This window comes from Penicillium vulpinum, assembly GCF_028829585.1.
Source record: "Penicillium vulpinum strain IBT 29486 chromosome Unknown utg000002l_segment0_segment0, whole genome shotgun sequence".
NCBI lineage: Eukaryota > Fungi > Ascomycota > Eurotiomycetes > Eurotiales > Aspergillaceae > Penicillium > Penicillium vulpinum.
The window spans coordinates 1,337,363-1,355,086 of NW_026643242.1; the positions used below are offsets into that span (position 1 = coordinate 1,337,363).

Consider the following 17,724-nt stretch of genomic DNA (forward strand, 5'->3'; position numbering starts at 1 on the left):
GTATGTATAGTCACCTACATAGGCGAAAATGCTAGGTGCCAGATTGCATTTCAAATGACGGTTGGAATCTTTTCAACGCAGAAAATTTCATAAGACTGTGATCTTACCATTTTAGTTTTAAAAAGTGAAGCCATATCAGGTCTCAGTTTCACCACTCCCAAAATATTTAGAGGAACAGCTGGGACCTTCCTTTTTTGTATACTCCGTGCTCTGGACTTGGAGTGTTAGCTTGTATTTCGAAATTGGTTATCTTCTATCGAATAATAGTTCTATATGTACATATAGTCATTTCGGGCCTCCGTTGCGCCACTTGCAAGACTTTCCTCTTTGGTATCCTGCTATGTGTCCCGTACCATGTGGGGCTAAATTAATGTGCCCATTTATACCGCCTACATTAAATATACTGCCTGTCTCTCTAGACGGTCAGTTTATACTGTTTTTGCTCCACGTGTTCTCCACGTTCCACCAATTCTTATTAAATTCCAGTACCTCATATTACAGTTGTGTCTCACTGGGGCTGATGGGGGTTTGAAATTGATGTGTGTACATACATTGAAATACTGGGTGATAAACAGGGCATCATACCCGAACATCATGCGACAGTACTCGGCATACTACACTAAAGTGTATACCATTAGACATTGTCCGCATTGTGAAAGACACTGATTTTGTTATTTTAAGTTAAATTAAGTTAAATTCATGCATAGTGACCTTATCATACCTTGCAATACATCTTGATTTCTGTCATTAATCGTGCCAAGCCCACCACCTACCGTTGCCCAATATTTCTGAGGGCCCACTGTGCTCTCGGATAGGAATATGGGTAAGTCAGTCCTTCGAAGTAGCCTTGGAGGCAAAGGTAGAACGAGGGTCGGATGCCCAGATATAGGCATGGGGGTAATATGAATTATTATTATTATTATTATTCTGTTGGATTTGAAATTACATCTGAGAGGTGTTTAAATTATATATAACTAATATCAAATACCTTCTACTGCTGGGGAATTTTCGTTTCATTGTCTCTTCTAACAAATGTTACCCCAAGTCTATGTTTTGTTTCCTGCACTGCTAGCCTCCTGGGCAGCAGCTTCCCCTGCTTTCCTCAATCCACGCTACCCGCAGGTGATCCCTCACCCGTCTCCCATTGAGAAACGTGCCGATGGAGACATAGCTTTGCCAGCCAGTGAATGTGGTTCTCCTTGTATAGTCAGCTTTGAGCCAATTACTACGATAGTCACTATATCTATTCCAGATCAGACTGTCTGGGTAGCAAGTGTCAGCCAGTCTGTTACCTTTGACTTTCCCCCGGTCACCACGACCACAGTCTTCCAACCAAGTGCGCAAACATTCTCCAATAATGATCCGGTTGCCACCCCGACAATTACACTCCAACCATTGCAGGTAGGATCTGTTATGGTTTTCGGCAGTGAAGATATGGACATTGACGATGCCATGGACATTGATGATGGCATGGCTGTCCATCATCATGAGCAAATCATCCTACCGGTGGAATACATGCTCATTGACGATGATCCAGTGGAGTATCGGAAACTTCCCGAATACAACCCGTATGATTTGGGAAACAATTGTGCCATCATCACCATGTCTTATTTGATGGGAATGGGATTACATGATTTTCTCACGCATGTGGAATTGATGCAGCCCGGACCAACTCGAACTGGCATTACCACCACCGAGATGCAAGAATTTCTCGAATACACCGGTCGCAGGTTCATGTAAGTAGAAGATTTTCTTTCGGTACTTGTCTGCTAACACTTGAAATAGACTTGGGCCATATGATTCCCGTCGCAACAGTCTGAACTCATTGTTGGCCGAGTTTGGTGTTGACAAGCTTGGAATTTGCTACTGCCGCGATGATGCATCGGGGCATTGTGTTGTGTGGGAGAAAAACCGTTTCTGGGATTTCCAAACCTCTGATGCCCCAATACCATTTACCAAGGAGCCAGACCCCACCTTGACCCAGGACGAAATAAGAGACGTGTTATTTATCGAAACCGACGGAGGTATCCCCATCACGAACTACCTAATACCGCGTGATGTGCCAATACAATATGGGAATGGGGTGACTGGAGTGATCAGAGTGATACCATACTTCTTTGTCATTTATTAAAGCAACACGTTGTATTGGGTGAGACCAACAGGCTTCTGAAGGAACGGGTATGGCGATATTTAGCGTCCACCACGACAATTCATTTAGTGCCATTGCCACCGTCTTCATTTCTTATACTTCTCTATGTTTACGTTGTATTAAGAAAGCTTGCCTGATTTATCTGATCTTTTATACTTGTGTGTTTTTGCCTTCTACAAAATCTCATGTGCGTAAAGAGTGGGTGATTTGTACAGATGTATGGAGTATAAAAACATTTGAAGATTGAATTTACGATACCTAGTGCATACATAGAAATGTAGCTAAATTCGATGAAAATTACAATGAATACCCACATAGATATCAGAGCATTTAAATACTAAGTCAGGGGGTACATCTCTGCAGATACAAAGTTGCTTCTCAGCCCTCACGGTATTTATATATCATTATATAACACCCCTGAAAATACGTACATCACCTGCGCATATATAGAGATATAACTCTGCCCTTGCATTGGTAGCTCGATTATTCTGTTGTTCTGTTGGATAAAATGATTGGTCACTGTCTCGCAATAGGATATACATATTTTGCTACAGTCAGGCTTGGGTTATTTTACAAAATCAGTACATATGTAGATCTTCTCAGACCCAAATACTAATGCAAATTTTCTTTGGGTGAATAGTGGCTAAAAGTGACCTAGGTTGGATAGAAAAAAAGACGCCACGGTCCAACGAAGTCATTCGAAGAAGTCCAAGGGGGAAACAAGAAATGCAGTATATTCTAGTATCAAGCCTATCAAAAAAGGAAGAAAAGTTGATACACTGCTTCTAAATTCACCACAGAGTACATCTCTAGAAAGTCATTGGCTACTATCTATAGCCTTACCCTTTCTTTGTCTTTGAAGGGATTTTGCGCTTTCTTTCTTGCTTCACGTCCTACCCTTGCTACCCTCGCTTCAAGTATTTCTTTGTCTTGCCGCTCTCGCTTGGATACCAGTGACCTTCGCTATGTTGAGTTTATAAGTTTGTCTGTCTTGCGTTGATACCTGGGGGCATGGTCGAGTTTGTTTTTATAGCGTCCTTTGTTTGATAACAGATGAAAGGTGATATTCGAGGCTTATAAAAGCCGTCTGCTCTCAAATCTTGACCTTTCTTATTTCCCTGTCTCTCGTCCTACTATTATTCTACGGCTTTTTCTAATCTCTTCTCTATCAATAATCCAGCGCGGTATATCCAAAATGCGCACAACTCGGCAGAAAAGAAAGGCCGGTGATGTCCTTCTACCTGGCCTTCCGGATGAGAAGCGAGTCAGGACACCGAAGCCGCCTGGTGGCAGCCCCGCTCGTGTCTCTAAGCCCTCTGCAAAGAAAGGGAAGAAGGTACTATATCAAATTGTCCTTTGTATTATGGAAATCACTTACAAATAATTCTTTGGAAAGAAACATGATCCAAGCCTGCCCCATGTTGCACTTGCAAACAGTCTCCTCGAGGATGGGGATAGTCTTCGTCTGCAAGGAAGTTCACTTGGTCAAAACTTTCCACCACCGACAGTATGGGGACCTCGTGAAGAGCCTATTACCGATCCTACCCAGCTGCCTGAAGGGTGGTCTGTAAGTGAGACAGATCTCGCGGATGAGTAAGACACCCTTTCCAGTTCTCTCTGTCGAATCCTCCATGGCTAATATTTTCGTGGTAGTGATATCGATGGCCAGATTCAAAGATGTCAACGACGCATTGGCGAGAACATGATGCCTGATATTTTCAAGGAGAGATTGAAAATGTACCAAAAGATCAAAGAGGAACACACGTAAGGAAATTCTGCATTCTATACCGACGGGTGCCTTTCTCATGGCAATGACTAACATGCTCTTTTATAGAGAAATGATCAACTCTGAGCCTAGCGGTCTTAGCTGGGAAGTTGTTCAGCGTCTTGATATTCTGAAGAATGTCCAAACTAGCCTTGAGGAGTTGGGACGAGACAATGGGAATACTCCCAATGTGATGGCCATTATGGCTGCTTATCGATCAGGGGACCTTGTCTGGGATCAAAATACGGTCACTTATTGGGCCCATGGAAGAATAGTTGCAGGTCCCAAGAAAATGGATACGAAGGAATTTTTTGCTCTTACCGAGAAGCTTGGCCCCGAAGGCATTTGGGTTGAAGGAGTGAGTCGAATACAAGAGATATCAGAGCTCCATATTCCCCATTTATACGTAGAATTCCAGTTATATCAAGCCAGTCTAGCATGAAAACATAGGCATGTCCATCTGCATACAGTGCTAACGTCGACTTATAGCTGGACGACTACAAACCTCCGCCGTTAAACCTGTGGTTCACTATGGGCCCACACCATGCCGACCATGCCACGCATGCGGTACGACTTTCCCAATGAAAATTTGAGAATTTGCTAACATGAAACAGTTTGTGGTATCGCTCCGGAATCCTCGAACTGCAAGCACACATACACCGCTTCAAACTATACACATCCAGGTTCTGGAGGATACTGGAGCTTCGACGATGAAGATGTTCCAAGCTGACAAACAACAGCTTGAAGCACTGAGTGGCCATCCCTTGCCTGTCAGCAGTACATCAATTATGACCACAGCGAATGGGGACGTTCAAGTGGATAACTTTATAGTACAAGCCAACATCTTCTGTAACAACCAGCCCATGCTCCCCCAATGGACTGACATTCGAGTCAGTGTAGCCCGTGAGCCTCCCAATACTAGCCCTTCAGGCTTCCGGCTGTCTGGTGTCTGGATTCATCATATGCTATATTGCTTGAGTATGCCCGATAACTCGCTGAATATGCATGTTGGAACCAGTCTGCTTGAAATTTTGGCAAGTGTACCTCTTTGCGATCCAGCGTTGGCTATACCACCTCCCATTCATCCTTGAGATATGGTCAACCCATTCTTTTCAGGGAAGTATGTCATTGATGGGAGATCAATTCATAACTATATATCCTTATGTTACTTAGCTAGACTCGCGTTTTGTTTTTGCTATTTTGGTTTATATTGGACTTCAGTTGCATCAAGTCCTTGCATCCCCTGGAGGCGTGAGGTGACTCAGCCAGCATCTCTTATATTTAGAGTTTCTGAATTTGATTAGAACAAGTGATGGTCTTGGGAATCATTGAAGCTTTTTTTAATGTAATTGCGAATTATGGAATTTCATAGGCTTGTGTTTGTGTTTGTACTCACCTTATCTTTAGACGCAGGCGCAGATGAGCAAGGAGAAGTGACAGATAGTACCGTAGCACGGGCACGGATTGATCTGTATGCCGAACAGCCTTTGATGAAACATTAATATTCTATCCGATGTGTCCGCTTCGCCGCCATCTGTTGCAAAAAGTGTGCTCCCGAATGCTAAAAAAATGTCCATAAACTGTTGTGACCATATCATACATTTCATGAGAGTGCAAAAAGAAACATGCTCTCCACGACCATTCCACGCAGTGGGTACTCCTTACACCAACAATGCTTGCTCAACCTCAAGTTGTCGTGTTCAAACTTGGGTATTCAACGACGCCATTTCCGTTGGTTCTGGTTCTTCTGGGTATTCCGCGCCGGTGAATCGATCATCATTTCATCACTGTAAAGGCCAGTTTGCAAGTTTCCCTGCTTTCCGGCTAGTAGATCGTTCAGATGGCCCGGGCCACGACGGGCTCGGAGTCGTTCCTGATCAGCCTGTGCTCGGAGTGCAGTGAAGGGGTCTTGGTTGATTGTAGTCTTCGTCGATTTAAGGGTCATTGTAAGCAGTCTGCCATCAGCCTAGAGAAAATGTGTCAGCATAAGTTTTGTGGTATCACTAAACAGGAATTGCATCTACCCTCTGGTTGTGGAAATTAGCAACCACTAGCTCTGCAGCCGCCTTCTCCGCATATGCAAATTCCGCAACAACACCTGGCTGGCTTGCTACTATCTGGCAGCTAAGCATGGGACCTGTTATGGGCTCAAGAGCAGACTGGATATCGGCAGCTGTAGTCCCTGGCGCAAAGTTACTTCCGACAACAATGAATGGGCCTGAGGCACCCTTAATGGTCATGTTCATGCCACCAGATAGACGGCTGTTTTGTGCGAAATTGCCTGATCGCGCATTCCCTTGACCATTCTCGGATTGAAAAGCTGTCCGGACCTGATCCACATTCATGCGATCTTTCTTGCCAGGGTTACCGCGTGTCCGATTGTTGTTTGTTGAGGGTGCGGGCTTGTTCTTGTTGGGTTGCACGGTCGCTGACGCGGAGCGCTAGATGTTGACGCGAGAGATTGTCAAAGATTGTTCCTCAATGGTGGTCGCACCCATCGTCTGAGACCATGGTGGAATTGTTCATACCTTGGCTACTCCGATCCGGCTTGCTAAGCTTCCGGGCTTTGCGTTCTGTAATTTGTTCTGCGCTTTCTTGCCGGCGCCAGAGCCCGAGCCCGGTGTGCTTGATCTGCGGTTTTTTCCAAGGAGTTGGCTTGCAAGCTCCTCTTGCTTCTTCTTCTGGCGATCTGCGGAGGAAAACAGTTAGACCTTGCTGGCGTCAGCTATTGGTTAGAGTCATTACCAGCCTGGATGATCTCGTCGAAGGAAACAGGTTGTTTGGTCGCCATGGCAGAGAGAATATAGATTAGACAAATTAAGAAACAAAAATAAGAAAAGAAGTAAGGTCAGAATAAATGACAACTTGCAGAAGTTGAAGAAGAAAAGAAGCTCGGGGAGCCGATCAGAATTGGGGCCGATCTTATCGACCTGTCCGCAGTTACAGACAGGCAACTAACTCCTTGATTATAGGTATCCGCCCCATCCTATAGCCATTCTGCGGCATCAAGTCTGTTTCTGTATTCTTCTTTATTTCTACATGTTTTATTTCATTCTGGGTGTTTTCTTGTCTTGAGTACATTGTCTCTCCAATATATTGATTGACATTGAATTCTCCCTGATTGAAACCCCAAGGGGCAAAAGGCACGGAGCATATCTCCGAGGTAGACGATATTGTACAATGTTAGATCAAAATGGAGACAAGAGAACAAATTTTGTTTACATTTAATCTTATAATGTGAAGAAATGCAGTTATCCCAACCGAAGAGTAAATCCAGCGCCTGCTTCACCGCTATCTCCACCCGGAGCACCTCCAAAGACACCTGCAAAGTCCAGCTCGGGTGCTTCCTGGCCCCGTTTAGGAGCCTCAGGCGTGTGATGCCGTCTCCGTTTCTCCATGCCGGCCTTGGACGGGAACGTAGGGAACATCTCGCGCGGTTTTGGACGCGGATCTTCCTTGAAATATTGGTGCTCGAGGCACTGTTTTGCCGTTGGACGAGAAGCTGGATTCAGCGCTAGCAATCCTGACATAAGACTCAAGCCTGCATTGGTCAAGTAAGGGAATCGCGCACGAGGTAGCAGATGTGGATTGCCAGCCGAAGAAGATGCCGATGTTGATGGGAGCCGCAAAGACTTGGCATTGGGCAATGAACGGAATCCAGGCCATGTTTCATTGTTCGGTGGTCCTGTCAAAGCGAAGATCTTGGACACCTGGTCGACTTCATTTTTGCCTTGTAAGAGAGGCTCTTTGGTGAGCAGCTCGCCGAAAATACAGCCAATGCTCCACATGTCAATCTCCGTGCCGTACTTGTCGGCACCGAGGAGCAGCTCCGGCGCTCGGTACCAGAGTGTCACAACGAGCTGTGTCAGCTTAGGAGGTGGATCACCGAAGTAGCGAGCCATGCCAAAGTCAGCAATTTTAAGTTCGCCACGGTTGTTCATTAATAGGTTAGAGGTCTTGAGGTCGCGGTGCATGATCCACTGTGAATGTAGGAATTCAAGTCCCCCAACCACTTGCAGCAAGACCGTCTTGATCTCCGAAGGAAGAAAGGGCTCGCGCATCTCGTCGAGTAGGGCTTTAAGGTCGTGTTCGTGGAAATCCATCACTAGGAATACACTGGGAATCAATTGATTAGCGTGCGTAAAAAATACAGATGTCCACCATGGAGAACTTACTCGTCCATCTTATTGCCCATTACTACTTCCCGCAGGTAAACGACATTTTGATGTCGCGCCTCTAGAAGTGTTTGGATTTCCCTGAGCCCAGTGACTGGGAACCCGTCCGGCGAGTTCTCCAGCTTGAGCTTTTTCAGCGCGACGATTTCTCCCGTCGAAATATCCTTTGCGCGTGAAACCCATCCATACGAGCCCTCCTCAATGTGGTTCAATCTTTCGAAGTTATCCACATGTCTGCAAGGCCCCCATTCTCCAAGCGGAAAGCGTAGTAGGCTCGACTGGTTTTTAAATTCCTTCTCGATTTTCACTTCGGCATCATCTGGATGGGAATCGGGGTCGTTGGAGAGTCTTCGTCGTTTTTTCGGAGGGCCATTGGCCGAGCTGTCATGCCGAGCTTGAGCTTTGTTGGCATCTTCAAGTCGCTGTTTCTCCGCTTTAGCGCGTCTTTTTTGTTCCTTGTCGCGTTTTTGTTGCGCGATAATTGCTTCTGTTTCTGGGTCGTCATTTGCCCATCGTGATGACATTTTTTCTGAGGGAATTGTTGAAGGGGGAGAAGTTTCGGGAATGACGTTTCGTCAGAAACCGAGTTCCCTTCGATTTCAAATCCGCCCCCGCTTGAATTTGTATAGCACAATTGCATCTTCTCATCTTTAGATGCTTTCTCTTCTCTGAATATTATTCTCTCTTCCTCTTCATATCATTCTTTTGAAGTTGTGCACATACACCCCCTATACTTGCCACTGACTTTGGATCTACTGTCTCTTCCCCGCCATGATCGAACCATTCCAGGTCAGCCTGTGTGAGCGCCATGACTCACAAACACCCAATACTAATGCGATTTTTATGTGTAGACGACCTTCTCGGTCCCAATGACCTGCGAAGGCTGCGTGAAGTCTATATCCAGCTCGCTACACGCTTTGGAAGGTATTTCTCTCATGAGAATCCCAAACCCACCTTTATCTAAGCTGACCCCGCGGCAGGCATTAATAAGGTTGATGCAAACCTCAAAGACCAGCTAGTCTTCATTGAAGGCACCGCTCCTCCTAGCTCCATCGTAACCGCCATCGAAAGCACCGGCCGCGATGCCATCCTCCGCGGCAGTGGCACTACAAATAGTACGGAATCCCCGGTTCCTATTTACCATCTCACGCGACACACATGAACAATGCGAACTGACAGGAACCATCAAACAGGTTCCGCCGTCTGCATCCTGGAGACACACTCAACGAGTGTCTCAAATAATATCCGCGGGCTCGCGCGCATGGTCCAGGTCTCCCCAAACATGACCCTCATTGACTTGACAATCAACGGCCTATCGCCGGGTAAATACTGGACAACTATCCGAGAAGCTGGAGATATCTCGCGGGGTGCTGAGTCTACCGGTGGTATCTGGGAGTCTCTGAAATCCAAGGTGCTTGGCGCTGATGCCGCCCCAGCCAAGGAGTCCCGGGGCATTCTTGGTACCGTGGATGTTGACAATAAGGGCCGGGGTAGTGTGTTTATGGACAGACCTGTGGCAATCTGGGAGCTTATTGGCCGGAGTATGGTTGTTTCAAAGGAGACGGAGGGTCCTTTCAAGCGAGAGGATGAGAATACCCTTGTTGGTGTTATTGCGCGTAGTGCGGGTGTGTGGGATAATGATAAGATGGTTTGCTCATGCTCGGGTAAGAATGTCTGGCAGGAGAGAAAGGAGCAGGTTGTCTTGGGTATGGCCTGAGTTCTAGTGTTGACTTGTCCGGAGTGGTCATATAGCCGGATCAATTACTCAGTGATATACGTAGCTTCAGATATGTGATACCATGAAGTATAAATGTGATTATGAATAACAGGTCAATTTCACACTCAGTCAGAGATCATACGAACAAACTGCTATCTCTATTTTTTGTTCATCTATTTAATAAATTGATTTGCTAATGTGTTTGAGGAAAACTTGCCAAGATGGAACATCCATATAGTTAACACCCTCTTCCTTTATGACTACACTTCGACCTAGAGTTGACTATATATTCAATCAGCATAAAGGCTGTAGAAGAGGCCCATACATGTATATCATCGAAAGAGAAAAAGAACTGTTGTGGTGAAAATATCATTTTTGTTGTGCTAAGGGTTGGTAGGTAATAATACAGTGCGTCCAAAGGGGACCGAGGGCCATTTTTATTAGGCCATTCCTATGAGAAACTCATTAACGAAGAAATTCACCAAACCTGACTTGGCTGCACAGTTCCAGGGTAAAATTCGTCATCCGTATCCTCTTCCACAAAGTTCAATCCTGCGTTGGGAATGCCATCGGGTATGAGCCGTAGGGACAGGACCCCTGGAGAGATCACGTCAGGTATTTCTTGACATCCTCTGATATTACCACAGCTACTAGTTGTATGCTGTACAGATTTGACTGGTTGGTTGCCTCTGTCAGGATACTGGCTGTTTGTTTTGCTGTCGAAAAGGAAATATCCATTTCCATCCTCTACTGGGCTTGTGAAAAGGAGCTCAGAGTGGATTGGGGACCATGTATCGTTTGTCAATGATTCCATTGAAGTCATCTCCGTTGATGTAATATCTCGTGATGTGGTATCATCGGTTGCGTAACGGCTGGAATAATCTTCAACACTTGACCACTGCGTGGTTGTTCTTTCGGAGATTGACGACCATCTTTCGCCAAAATTCCGATTGGAGGTGCAACCTAGGAGGAGGTTTGGATAAGAGAATGGCTGTGCTTCTTCAGAATGAGTGATCGGGGTTTGTGGGAGTACCAAAGGTGTGAGGGCTTCATCGTATTCGTGATATGGAGGCAGATTGCTACATGTATCATCCTGAAGCACAGTGCACTCGAGTGGCCCTGGAGAAGCGTGCGGAGGCTCTTCTTGTTCATAGAGCATAGGGGTGTGTTGATCAAGATTGAGACTGTTTTGACTGAGATTGGCATTGTGTTGACCGGGGCTGGAACTGTGTTGACTGGTATTGGGACTGTGTGCACTGAGATTGGGACTGTGTTCACTGAGATTGGGACTGTGTTCACTAAGATTGGGACTGTGTTCACTGAGATTGGGAGTATGTTCACCGAGGTTGAGACTGCGTCGACCAAGGTTGGGAATGTGTTGACTGGGGGTGGGACTGCGATGTTGCCTCGCCCACTGGTCCAGTGCCTCATGATATATTCCTGGAAATGCAAACCGAACTTCGGCGGAGCACTGTCTTGAGATGGGAACTGGACTTTGTTGATCATCACTGATTTGCGTATCTGAACTTGCATAGCTGATATTTTGCTGCTGAGGGTTTATTGCTTGCTGCTCTCCCAAAACTGACTGAGGATCTGCTAGTTCATGAGTGGACATTGCAATCTCTTCGTCAGTAGAGATCGCAATACCCCATGTCTGCCGTATCAAATGGTCTTCTATCAATGGCGTAGTGTGAGTAAAGTGATCCTCAGAATCCATATTCGGCCCCAAACCTCCAGTTCCAGCAAATTGGAAGTCAAGATCATGGCCATTGACTGGGGTATAAGGCGAATTTACCCCTGAGTTACTTACAGCTCGGTTTTCAAGTCGGAAGAGGTCGCGGACAGGGTCAGATGCGGGAAGTGTTTCGAGCGAGTCGGGGATCGAATTGACAGACGAGACGCGGATGAGAGGCCCCGCTTCGACATTGGACCGTGGGGCAGACGGTGTAAGATTCATGCGGGCTAATTCAGCGCCGAATGTTAGGTCCTCTTGGGTATCCGAAGTGTATGCCCTGTATGAAACTCCGTGGCGTTGTCTTTCACGCTTGAGAGCAACAGGGCTAACAAAGCTCCTCTCGGGGCTATCTTCTTCACTTGAACGGTGGATAAGCCCTGACCTCAGCGCAAGTAGGCCTGATCGTGCCTTATGAAGAGATAGTCTTGAGATGGATTGAACCCATGCCATTGGACTGTGCGATTCTGAAGACGAACTCCGTTGCTCATCGCGACGCCAAGAAAAATTTGATCCACGTATCTCTGGGTTGTGGCGAGGATCAAGGGGATTAAACACAGGATAATGGATTCTTTCTTGGCAAGTTGGCTCTTCCTGTATTGACTCAATTATGCTGATGTTTTGTTAGCAGGATATCTCTTTCATCTTTTGGTATTCTTTGTATGTAATTACCTGGCTCGCTTCCCTGAATGGGAGCGGAAGACCGATGACAGTGAGAATAAATGGCGACGCGTGGTGCCTGGGCCTGTCTGTTCATTGACAGTATTCATTTTGTTCAGATAGCTGTGGGAAGTCCAACTGTTCGAATCATCAATGAGACAAAGAAAGCATGTGAATGATCAGCAAAGATAGATGCCGATTATGCTAGTGTGTGAATATGTGGCATGAAAGAGAAAAGAGAAGAAAAACAACCGTCCTGGATGTTCATTTAAGATCACGAGGTTGAAGTCGAAGTGACGCGTGATCGAAAATTACAGTCGAGCTTGATCGCTCTTGCCCTCGAGCTATATACATAGTCTTTATCAATTGTATACGTTGAATATTGCTTACATTACATATTTGCCAAGGATTATTGGACCTATTAGGTTTTTGAGACCAAATGCTTTAATGAGACTGCAAGAAGAAAAGAAAAGGGAAACAACTAGGAATACAGGTTTCTATTCATGGATGATGGCTACTAAAGATAGGGTTCGCCACGGTAACGTGACCGAACGAGCCACAGCAGGTGCAACAGCCATCCATATACCTAGGTAGTAACAACGAACGACTAAGACATTAAGGTTCGCCATGGTGACTTGGCCAAACGTGCAAGGACAGCGAAAAGAAAAAGAAATTCGAAGATGGAAACCTATGAGACCAGGTAGGTCCTTATTAGGATATCCATGAAACCCAGTAAGCTTCAACATTAACGTATAGTTTTCTCTCTTGCAAATGCAAACCCTTTTAGAAAGGATGTTTATAGGTCATAATAATAGTAATGATGATGCCTGATTGTTTGATCTTGCCAGAGATATTCTTCTCCAATATCACCTTAGTCATTCAGAGGTTTCCCCTGCATCTCAGCTACATGTTCGTCTGGGTACATTTGTTTGGCGAGCTGATGTTGAGCATTATGATAACTATAGGGAAAACGGGAGTGTGTGGTGGAGTACGGAGTACGTACAGCATGCGGACGATGAGAACCACATATTAGTATGAAATTGTAATCTTGGCAATGAGGATATCTGTGTTTTAGTTTCTCACCTCATGATTGCTCGGATATTGCAGGATCTGGATTCGAGCAGATAGTTAATTGTCATAGAGTCATGGATTAACAAGTTTTAAACGCCGGGCATCAACCAAGCCATATCGGTGGGATGCAGCGAGGGGTCTACGGAGGGGGGCTGTGAGGGTGAATACATGGATGTGCCACTGTATCTTTTATTGGATATAACAGTGATTTATTGAGGGAGCGCCGCCGGTAGCGTTGGCTAGCCCATTGTTGAACGTCGCGCTTATGTCGCAAAGCACGTTGGAAGAATAGTTGGGATAACTAGCGAGACTTTGATTCTCGGGAATGACGAAATCGAAGAATGTATTGGTAAGGAAGGTGAGGATCCCGATTGTGGAGAACGCACTTGAGTGCGAGGGACCACGATATGAAGTTGTTTCGCCGGTAAGAATGGGAGCGAGTTCTGAGAGCTTCAGCTCCGCGAAGCTCGGAGCTCTAGAAGAAGAAAGGTTGACCGTATGGATAGCGGAAAGGAGGTGCGTCGTATAGAGGAGCAGAGCGCGTGTTTAAGTGTTGAAAGCTCTACGCGTATGCGTGACCCTCAAGAATACATTTGTTGAGACTGTTTACTAGTGCATGAGCTGCGTTGGCATGTGACACGGTATGTAAGTGGACATGTGAGTGGCCTGACCAGATAACCCATCGAAGAGAGAGGCGCTTCGAGGTTGACGATGGCGTCGAGGTAGTGCTTCAAAAAGAAAGACACTAGAGGATGGCGTAAAGGGGAAGTCGATGCAGAGTTTCCCGGGCGCTAACCTATCAGTAGAGGTCTAGGTGCGTGGTGAATTTGAGATGAGATAGCTGAAAAGTTGAGAATGCCAAGTTCTAGACAACTGAATTTGACAGAGTCACTATGAATTGAGCCGAGCTGCCTATATAGAGACGAGAGAGAAATACTAGAGAAACAGAGATATCGGACTGGGGCACAGATATGCCTTACGAGTTCTCCAACTTTCAAAAAGCCCATTTATATCCAGTTTGAATAGTTCCAAATAGGCAAGAGAAAGGGTAATCCTTATATCTAACAAGGACGAAGATATCCCCACCACTCCCTTCGATGTGACTCAAAATATAACGTCAAATTTGACGTTTCAAACTCGAAGCCAATAAAGAGCTTTTGATTTGCGCTGAGCGCGCTAGGCAGAATCAAGCATAGATCGAGGCAATTTTAAATGATCGGAGCTGTCAAGAGATCTCATCCGCGCACCAATGAAGGCCAGGATGGCAATCTCTACCGACTCATCACCGGCTGGTTATAGTCTTCACCACGGAATATTCCGTAGGGATAAGAATGGTCAAGAAGACAAACATGATCAGTATCTTCGGGAGACATTTGGATATGGGTGTGTATGGCCGACCGACTCGATCTTCGAAGATCGCTTGTTTCTGATCGAATAACATCAAAACCACGTATGAGAATCAACCCGAGAAGATCCGGGGTACCGTAGCTAGGTCCCGGCGTGGATATTCCCCCACAAGAACATGGGGAGATAAAGAGCAGATATTAAGCTTCACGCATATCGGCGTCTCCCGTCTGCCAAGGGTCAGGAAGCTTGATTGAATGGGGATTTAGGGATACTACCAATCAAATCAGGGTTGTTATGCGAATACAAGGTTAAGGCACGTAGAGCACCTGCAAAGTAATAAGAGTACGTATTTGACCAGGTATCTCAATCAAATGTGATTGGCACAAGAAGACAAGGATTATCAGAGTTAGAGGTGAAGAATACTGTCACTATCAGAGATATCGGAATTCGGAGGGTTTTCTTATCTGAAGTCCCGAGCACTCCACTCCACTTTCAGACCCATTTCACACAACTTCTCCTTCCAATGACAATCCAACTTCCAGTCCGACTCGGAAGCGAGTTCAGAATCCTTGGCATCCTGATAAGCTGAGTATTATTATTGGTTCAACCGACTCCTGAACGGGACTGGAAGGCTTGTCATTTGTCTCGCCTTCTGGAAGAGGACCACGCGACAGGGCTATCTTTGAGTGCGAGATCGTGGTGGGGCCGGACGCGCGCAGAATTCTCGCGACACTATATTAACAGCTCCTCCCATTCTGTGGAGTCGGAAAAAAAAAGAAAGAGAGGATGGGTATAGACGGCGCAAAATATTTAATTCCCTCATCCTGATTTCCCTGGGTCTCGCTGAGCCTACTCAGCTATTCGATTAAGCTCGTTCAAATTCTCGTCTTCACTATTCTTCGCCTTCGTTGGTGAGGATTCCACCGAAAAGATGCTCGCAAAGTTCGCCACAGCGTTCCGCTCCTCGAATGAAGACCTGGAAAAAGCTCCCCAGGTGAACAATTCATCCGACACAAATAGCAATGAGGTATTCGACAATTCCAGCTATGGCGCCGTGCCTGGCGAGAGCTTTGAATACGGCGATTCATTGTACGCCAAGATTCAGCGCATAGCCGGCAAACTCAACATTGAGCAGCGAGGTGTCGAGCGAGTTCCGGATTCTGAGCGGAATGATACGTCCTTCCTCAATATTGGTAGCATGGTGTGTTCCTGCAATTATCCGGCGTGATCGCCGTGGCCTTGAGGCCTTTCCCACTGACCAAGTTTAGTGGTTGGCCGCAAACATGGTCGTCAGCTCCTTCGCCATTGGCGTTCTTGGAATATCTGCATTCAGTTTAGGCTTCATTGATGCCGTTTTGGTCTGTCTATTCTTCAACCTCCTCGGCGTTATGACCGTATGCTTCTTCTCGTGCTTTGGTCCTCCCTTTGGGCTGCGTCAGATGGTGCTCTCGCGATTCTGGTTTGGATGGTGGCCTGTGAAATTCAGTAAGTTAGCTCGGAGTATCCATTGGGTCATGCGTGGGAAATGGTTATGCTAATTAATAATTTCCTAGTTGCCGTCCTTAATATTATCGCTTGTGTTGGATGGTCTGCTGCAAACGCCATCGTCGGCGCCCAGCTCCTCAATGCGGTGAACGACACAGTCCCCGGATACGCCGGTATCCTCATTATCACATTCTGCACACTCTTCGTCACATTCTGTGGGTATAGGTTCGTTCACATGTATGAGTACTGGAGCTGGATCCCCACCTGCATCGTGTTTATCATCGTGCTCGGCACATTCGCCCACTCTGGCGACTTTGTCAACATCCCAATGGGAGTTGGAATTTCTGAAATGGGTTCATGCCTATCCTTTGGATCTACTGTCTATGGTTTCGCAACTGGCTGGACCAGCTACGCTGCCGACTACACTGTCTACCAGCCAAAGACCCAGAGCCGTCGCCTGGTCTTCTTGTCTACCTGGATTGGTTTGATTGTCCCCCTGCTCTTCACTCAATTCCTCGGTCTCGCCATAATGTCCGCGACGCATATGGGAGACGGATTTAACAATAAGTACGCCGAGGGCTACCGAGCCTCCGTCAACGGCGGCCTGATCGCAGCTGTGCTAGAGCCTCTCGGCGGCTTCGGCAAGTTCTGCCTCGTCATCCTGGCCCTGTCTATTATCGCCAACAACTGCCCCAACATCTACTCTGTCGGCCTGACCCTGCAAGTGTTAGGCCGGGCTACGCAGCGCGTACCGCGATTTATCTGGACTTTCCTCGCCTCGTGTGTCTCCCTTGCCATCGGTATCCCGGGCTACTCGAACTTCGAGGCCGTTCTGGAGAACTTCATGAGCCTTATCGCCTACTGGCTGGCCATTTACTCCGGTATTGCGCTTGTTGACCACTTTGTTTTCCGACGTGGATTCAGTGGCTATTGTCTGGAACACTATGACAATCCCAAAAAGCTGCCCATGGGAATCGCCGCATCTATCGCGTTCATCTTTGGGATTGTCGGTGTTGTTGTGGGCATGAGCCAATCGTGGTGGACGGGTCCTATCGCCAAGCATGCTGGTGACCCAGAGCAAGGTGGTGGCGACATCGGCTTTGAGTTGGGCTTTGGCTTCGCTTCTGTGGTATATTGCATGTTGCGACCGATCGAGATTCGTATGACTGGTCGGTAGGTTTGAGTTTATAGTATTTAGGTTTTGCGATGTACATATTGGGTTGGTTCTGAATGGGTTGGGTTCATTTGCGTATTGGATCGGTTGCATTTTTATACATTTGCATAGTTGCATTACAACATATTTTGCTTCATTTCCCCCATTTTCACCATTTTTAGCCATAAATTTAGCAGACATCTTGGATTTGAGTTTGCGAGGAACGCTAGTTCGTACATAGCTCTCATTGATCCTCTCTACATTACAGCCAGAACCTTCACACTCGGACTCGGGGGAATTCAGAAAACACGACACTTGTGCTCCGGTGCAATATCAAGCCGCTCTACTAGCGAATGTAAAGAATAATTATCCAAGACTGTCAGATGCCTAGGAGGGTACATATGTAGATGGTATTGGAGAGCTCGGAAACTCTTAGCTTTTATTGGCTGGACAAGTCACGCCAAGCCACA

The 17,724-nt window shown here is 46.4% G+C and overlaps 7 protein-coding genes across 7 annotated transcripts; 4 read left to right on the forward strand and 3 right to left on the reverse strand.

Annotated features, from left to right (window-relative positions):
- Positions 1-1,032: 1,032 nt before the first annotated feature.
- Positions 1,033-2,131, forward strand: N7479_003596 (uncharacterized protein; the record flags this gene model as incomplete). Its single annotated transcript, XM_057251293.1, has 2 exons — positions 1,033-1,736; positions 1,786-2,131. 2 exons carry the CDS (start codon positions 1,033-1,035, stop codon positions 2,129-2,131), a joined length of 1,050 nt encoding a protein of 349 aa, XP_057110618.1.
- Positions 2,132-3,344: 1,213 nt separating this feature from the next.
- On the forward strand, positions 3,345-5,005 carry N7479_003597 (uncharacterized protein; the record flags this gene model as incomplete). The annotated part of the gene is made up of 6 exons (XM_057251294.1): positions 3,345-3,485; positions 3,546-3,742; positions 3,803-3,913; positions 3,984-4,272; positions 4,404-4,481; positions 4,529-5,005. 6 exons carry the CDS (start codon positions 3,345-3,347, stop codon positions 5,003-5,005), a joined length of 1,293 nt encoding a protein of 430 aa, XP_057110619.1.
- Positions 5,006-5,628: 623 nt separating this feature from the next.
- Positions 5,629-6,705, reverse strand: N7479_003598 (RNA recognition motif domain-containing protein; the record flags this gene model as incomplete). Its single annotated transcript, XM_057251295.1, has 4 exons — positions 5,629-5,880; positions 5,939-6,355; positions 6,443-6,603; positions 6,660-6,705. The coding sequence occupies 4 exons, from the start codon at positions 6,703-6,705 to the stop codon at positions 5,629-5,631; spliced, it is 876 nt and encodes a 291-aa protein (XP_057110620.1).
- Positions 6,706-7,165: 460 nt separating this feature from the next.
- N7479_003599 (CDC2/CDK family serine/threonine-protein kinase) lies at positions 7,166-8,613 on the reverse strand (the record flags this gene model as incomplete). The annotated part of the gene is made up of 2 exons (XM_057251296.1): positions 7,166-8,030; positions 8,090-8,613. The coding sequence occupies 2 exons, from the start codon at positions 8,611-8,613 to the stop codon at positions 7,166-7,168; spliced, it is 1,389 nt and encodes a 462-aa protein (XP_057110621.1).
- Positions 8,614-8,860: 247 nt separating this feature from the next.
- Positions 8,861-9,806, forward strand: N7479_003600 (copper chaperone CCS1; the record flags this gene model as incomplete). Its single annotated transcript, XM_057251297.1, has 4 exons — positions 8,861-8,878; positions 8,941-9,013; positions 9,070-9,204; positions 9,283-9,806. 4 exons carry the CDS (start codon positions 8,861-8,863, stop codon positions 9,804-9,806), a joined length of 750 nt encoding a protein of 249 aa, XP_057110622.1.
- Positions 9,807-10,284: 478 nt separating this feature from the next.
- Positions 10,285-12,308, reverse strand: N7479_003601 (uncharacterized protein; the record flags this gene model as incomplete). Its single annotated transcript, XM_057251298.1, has 2 exons — positions 10,285-12,151; positions 12,211-12,308. 2 exons carry the CDS (start codon positions 12,306-12,308, stop codon positions 10,285-10,287), a joined length of 1,965 nt encoding a protein of 654 aa, XP_057110623.1.
- Positions 12,309-15,547: 3,239 nt separating this feature from the next.
- On the forward strand, positions 15,548-17,278 carry N7479_003602 (cytosine permease; the record flags this gene model as incomplete). Its single annotated transcript, XM_057251299.1, has 3 exons — positions 15,548-15,817; positions 15,885-16,101; positions 16,170-17,278. 3 exons carry the CDS (start codon positions 15,548-15,550, stop codon positions 17,276-17,278), a joined length of 1,596 nt encoding a protein of 531 aa, XP_057110624.1.
- Positions 17,279-17,724: the final 446 nt, after the last annotated feature.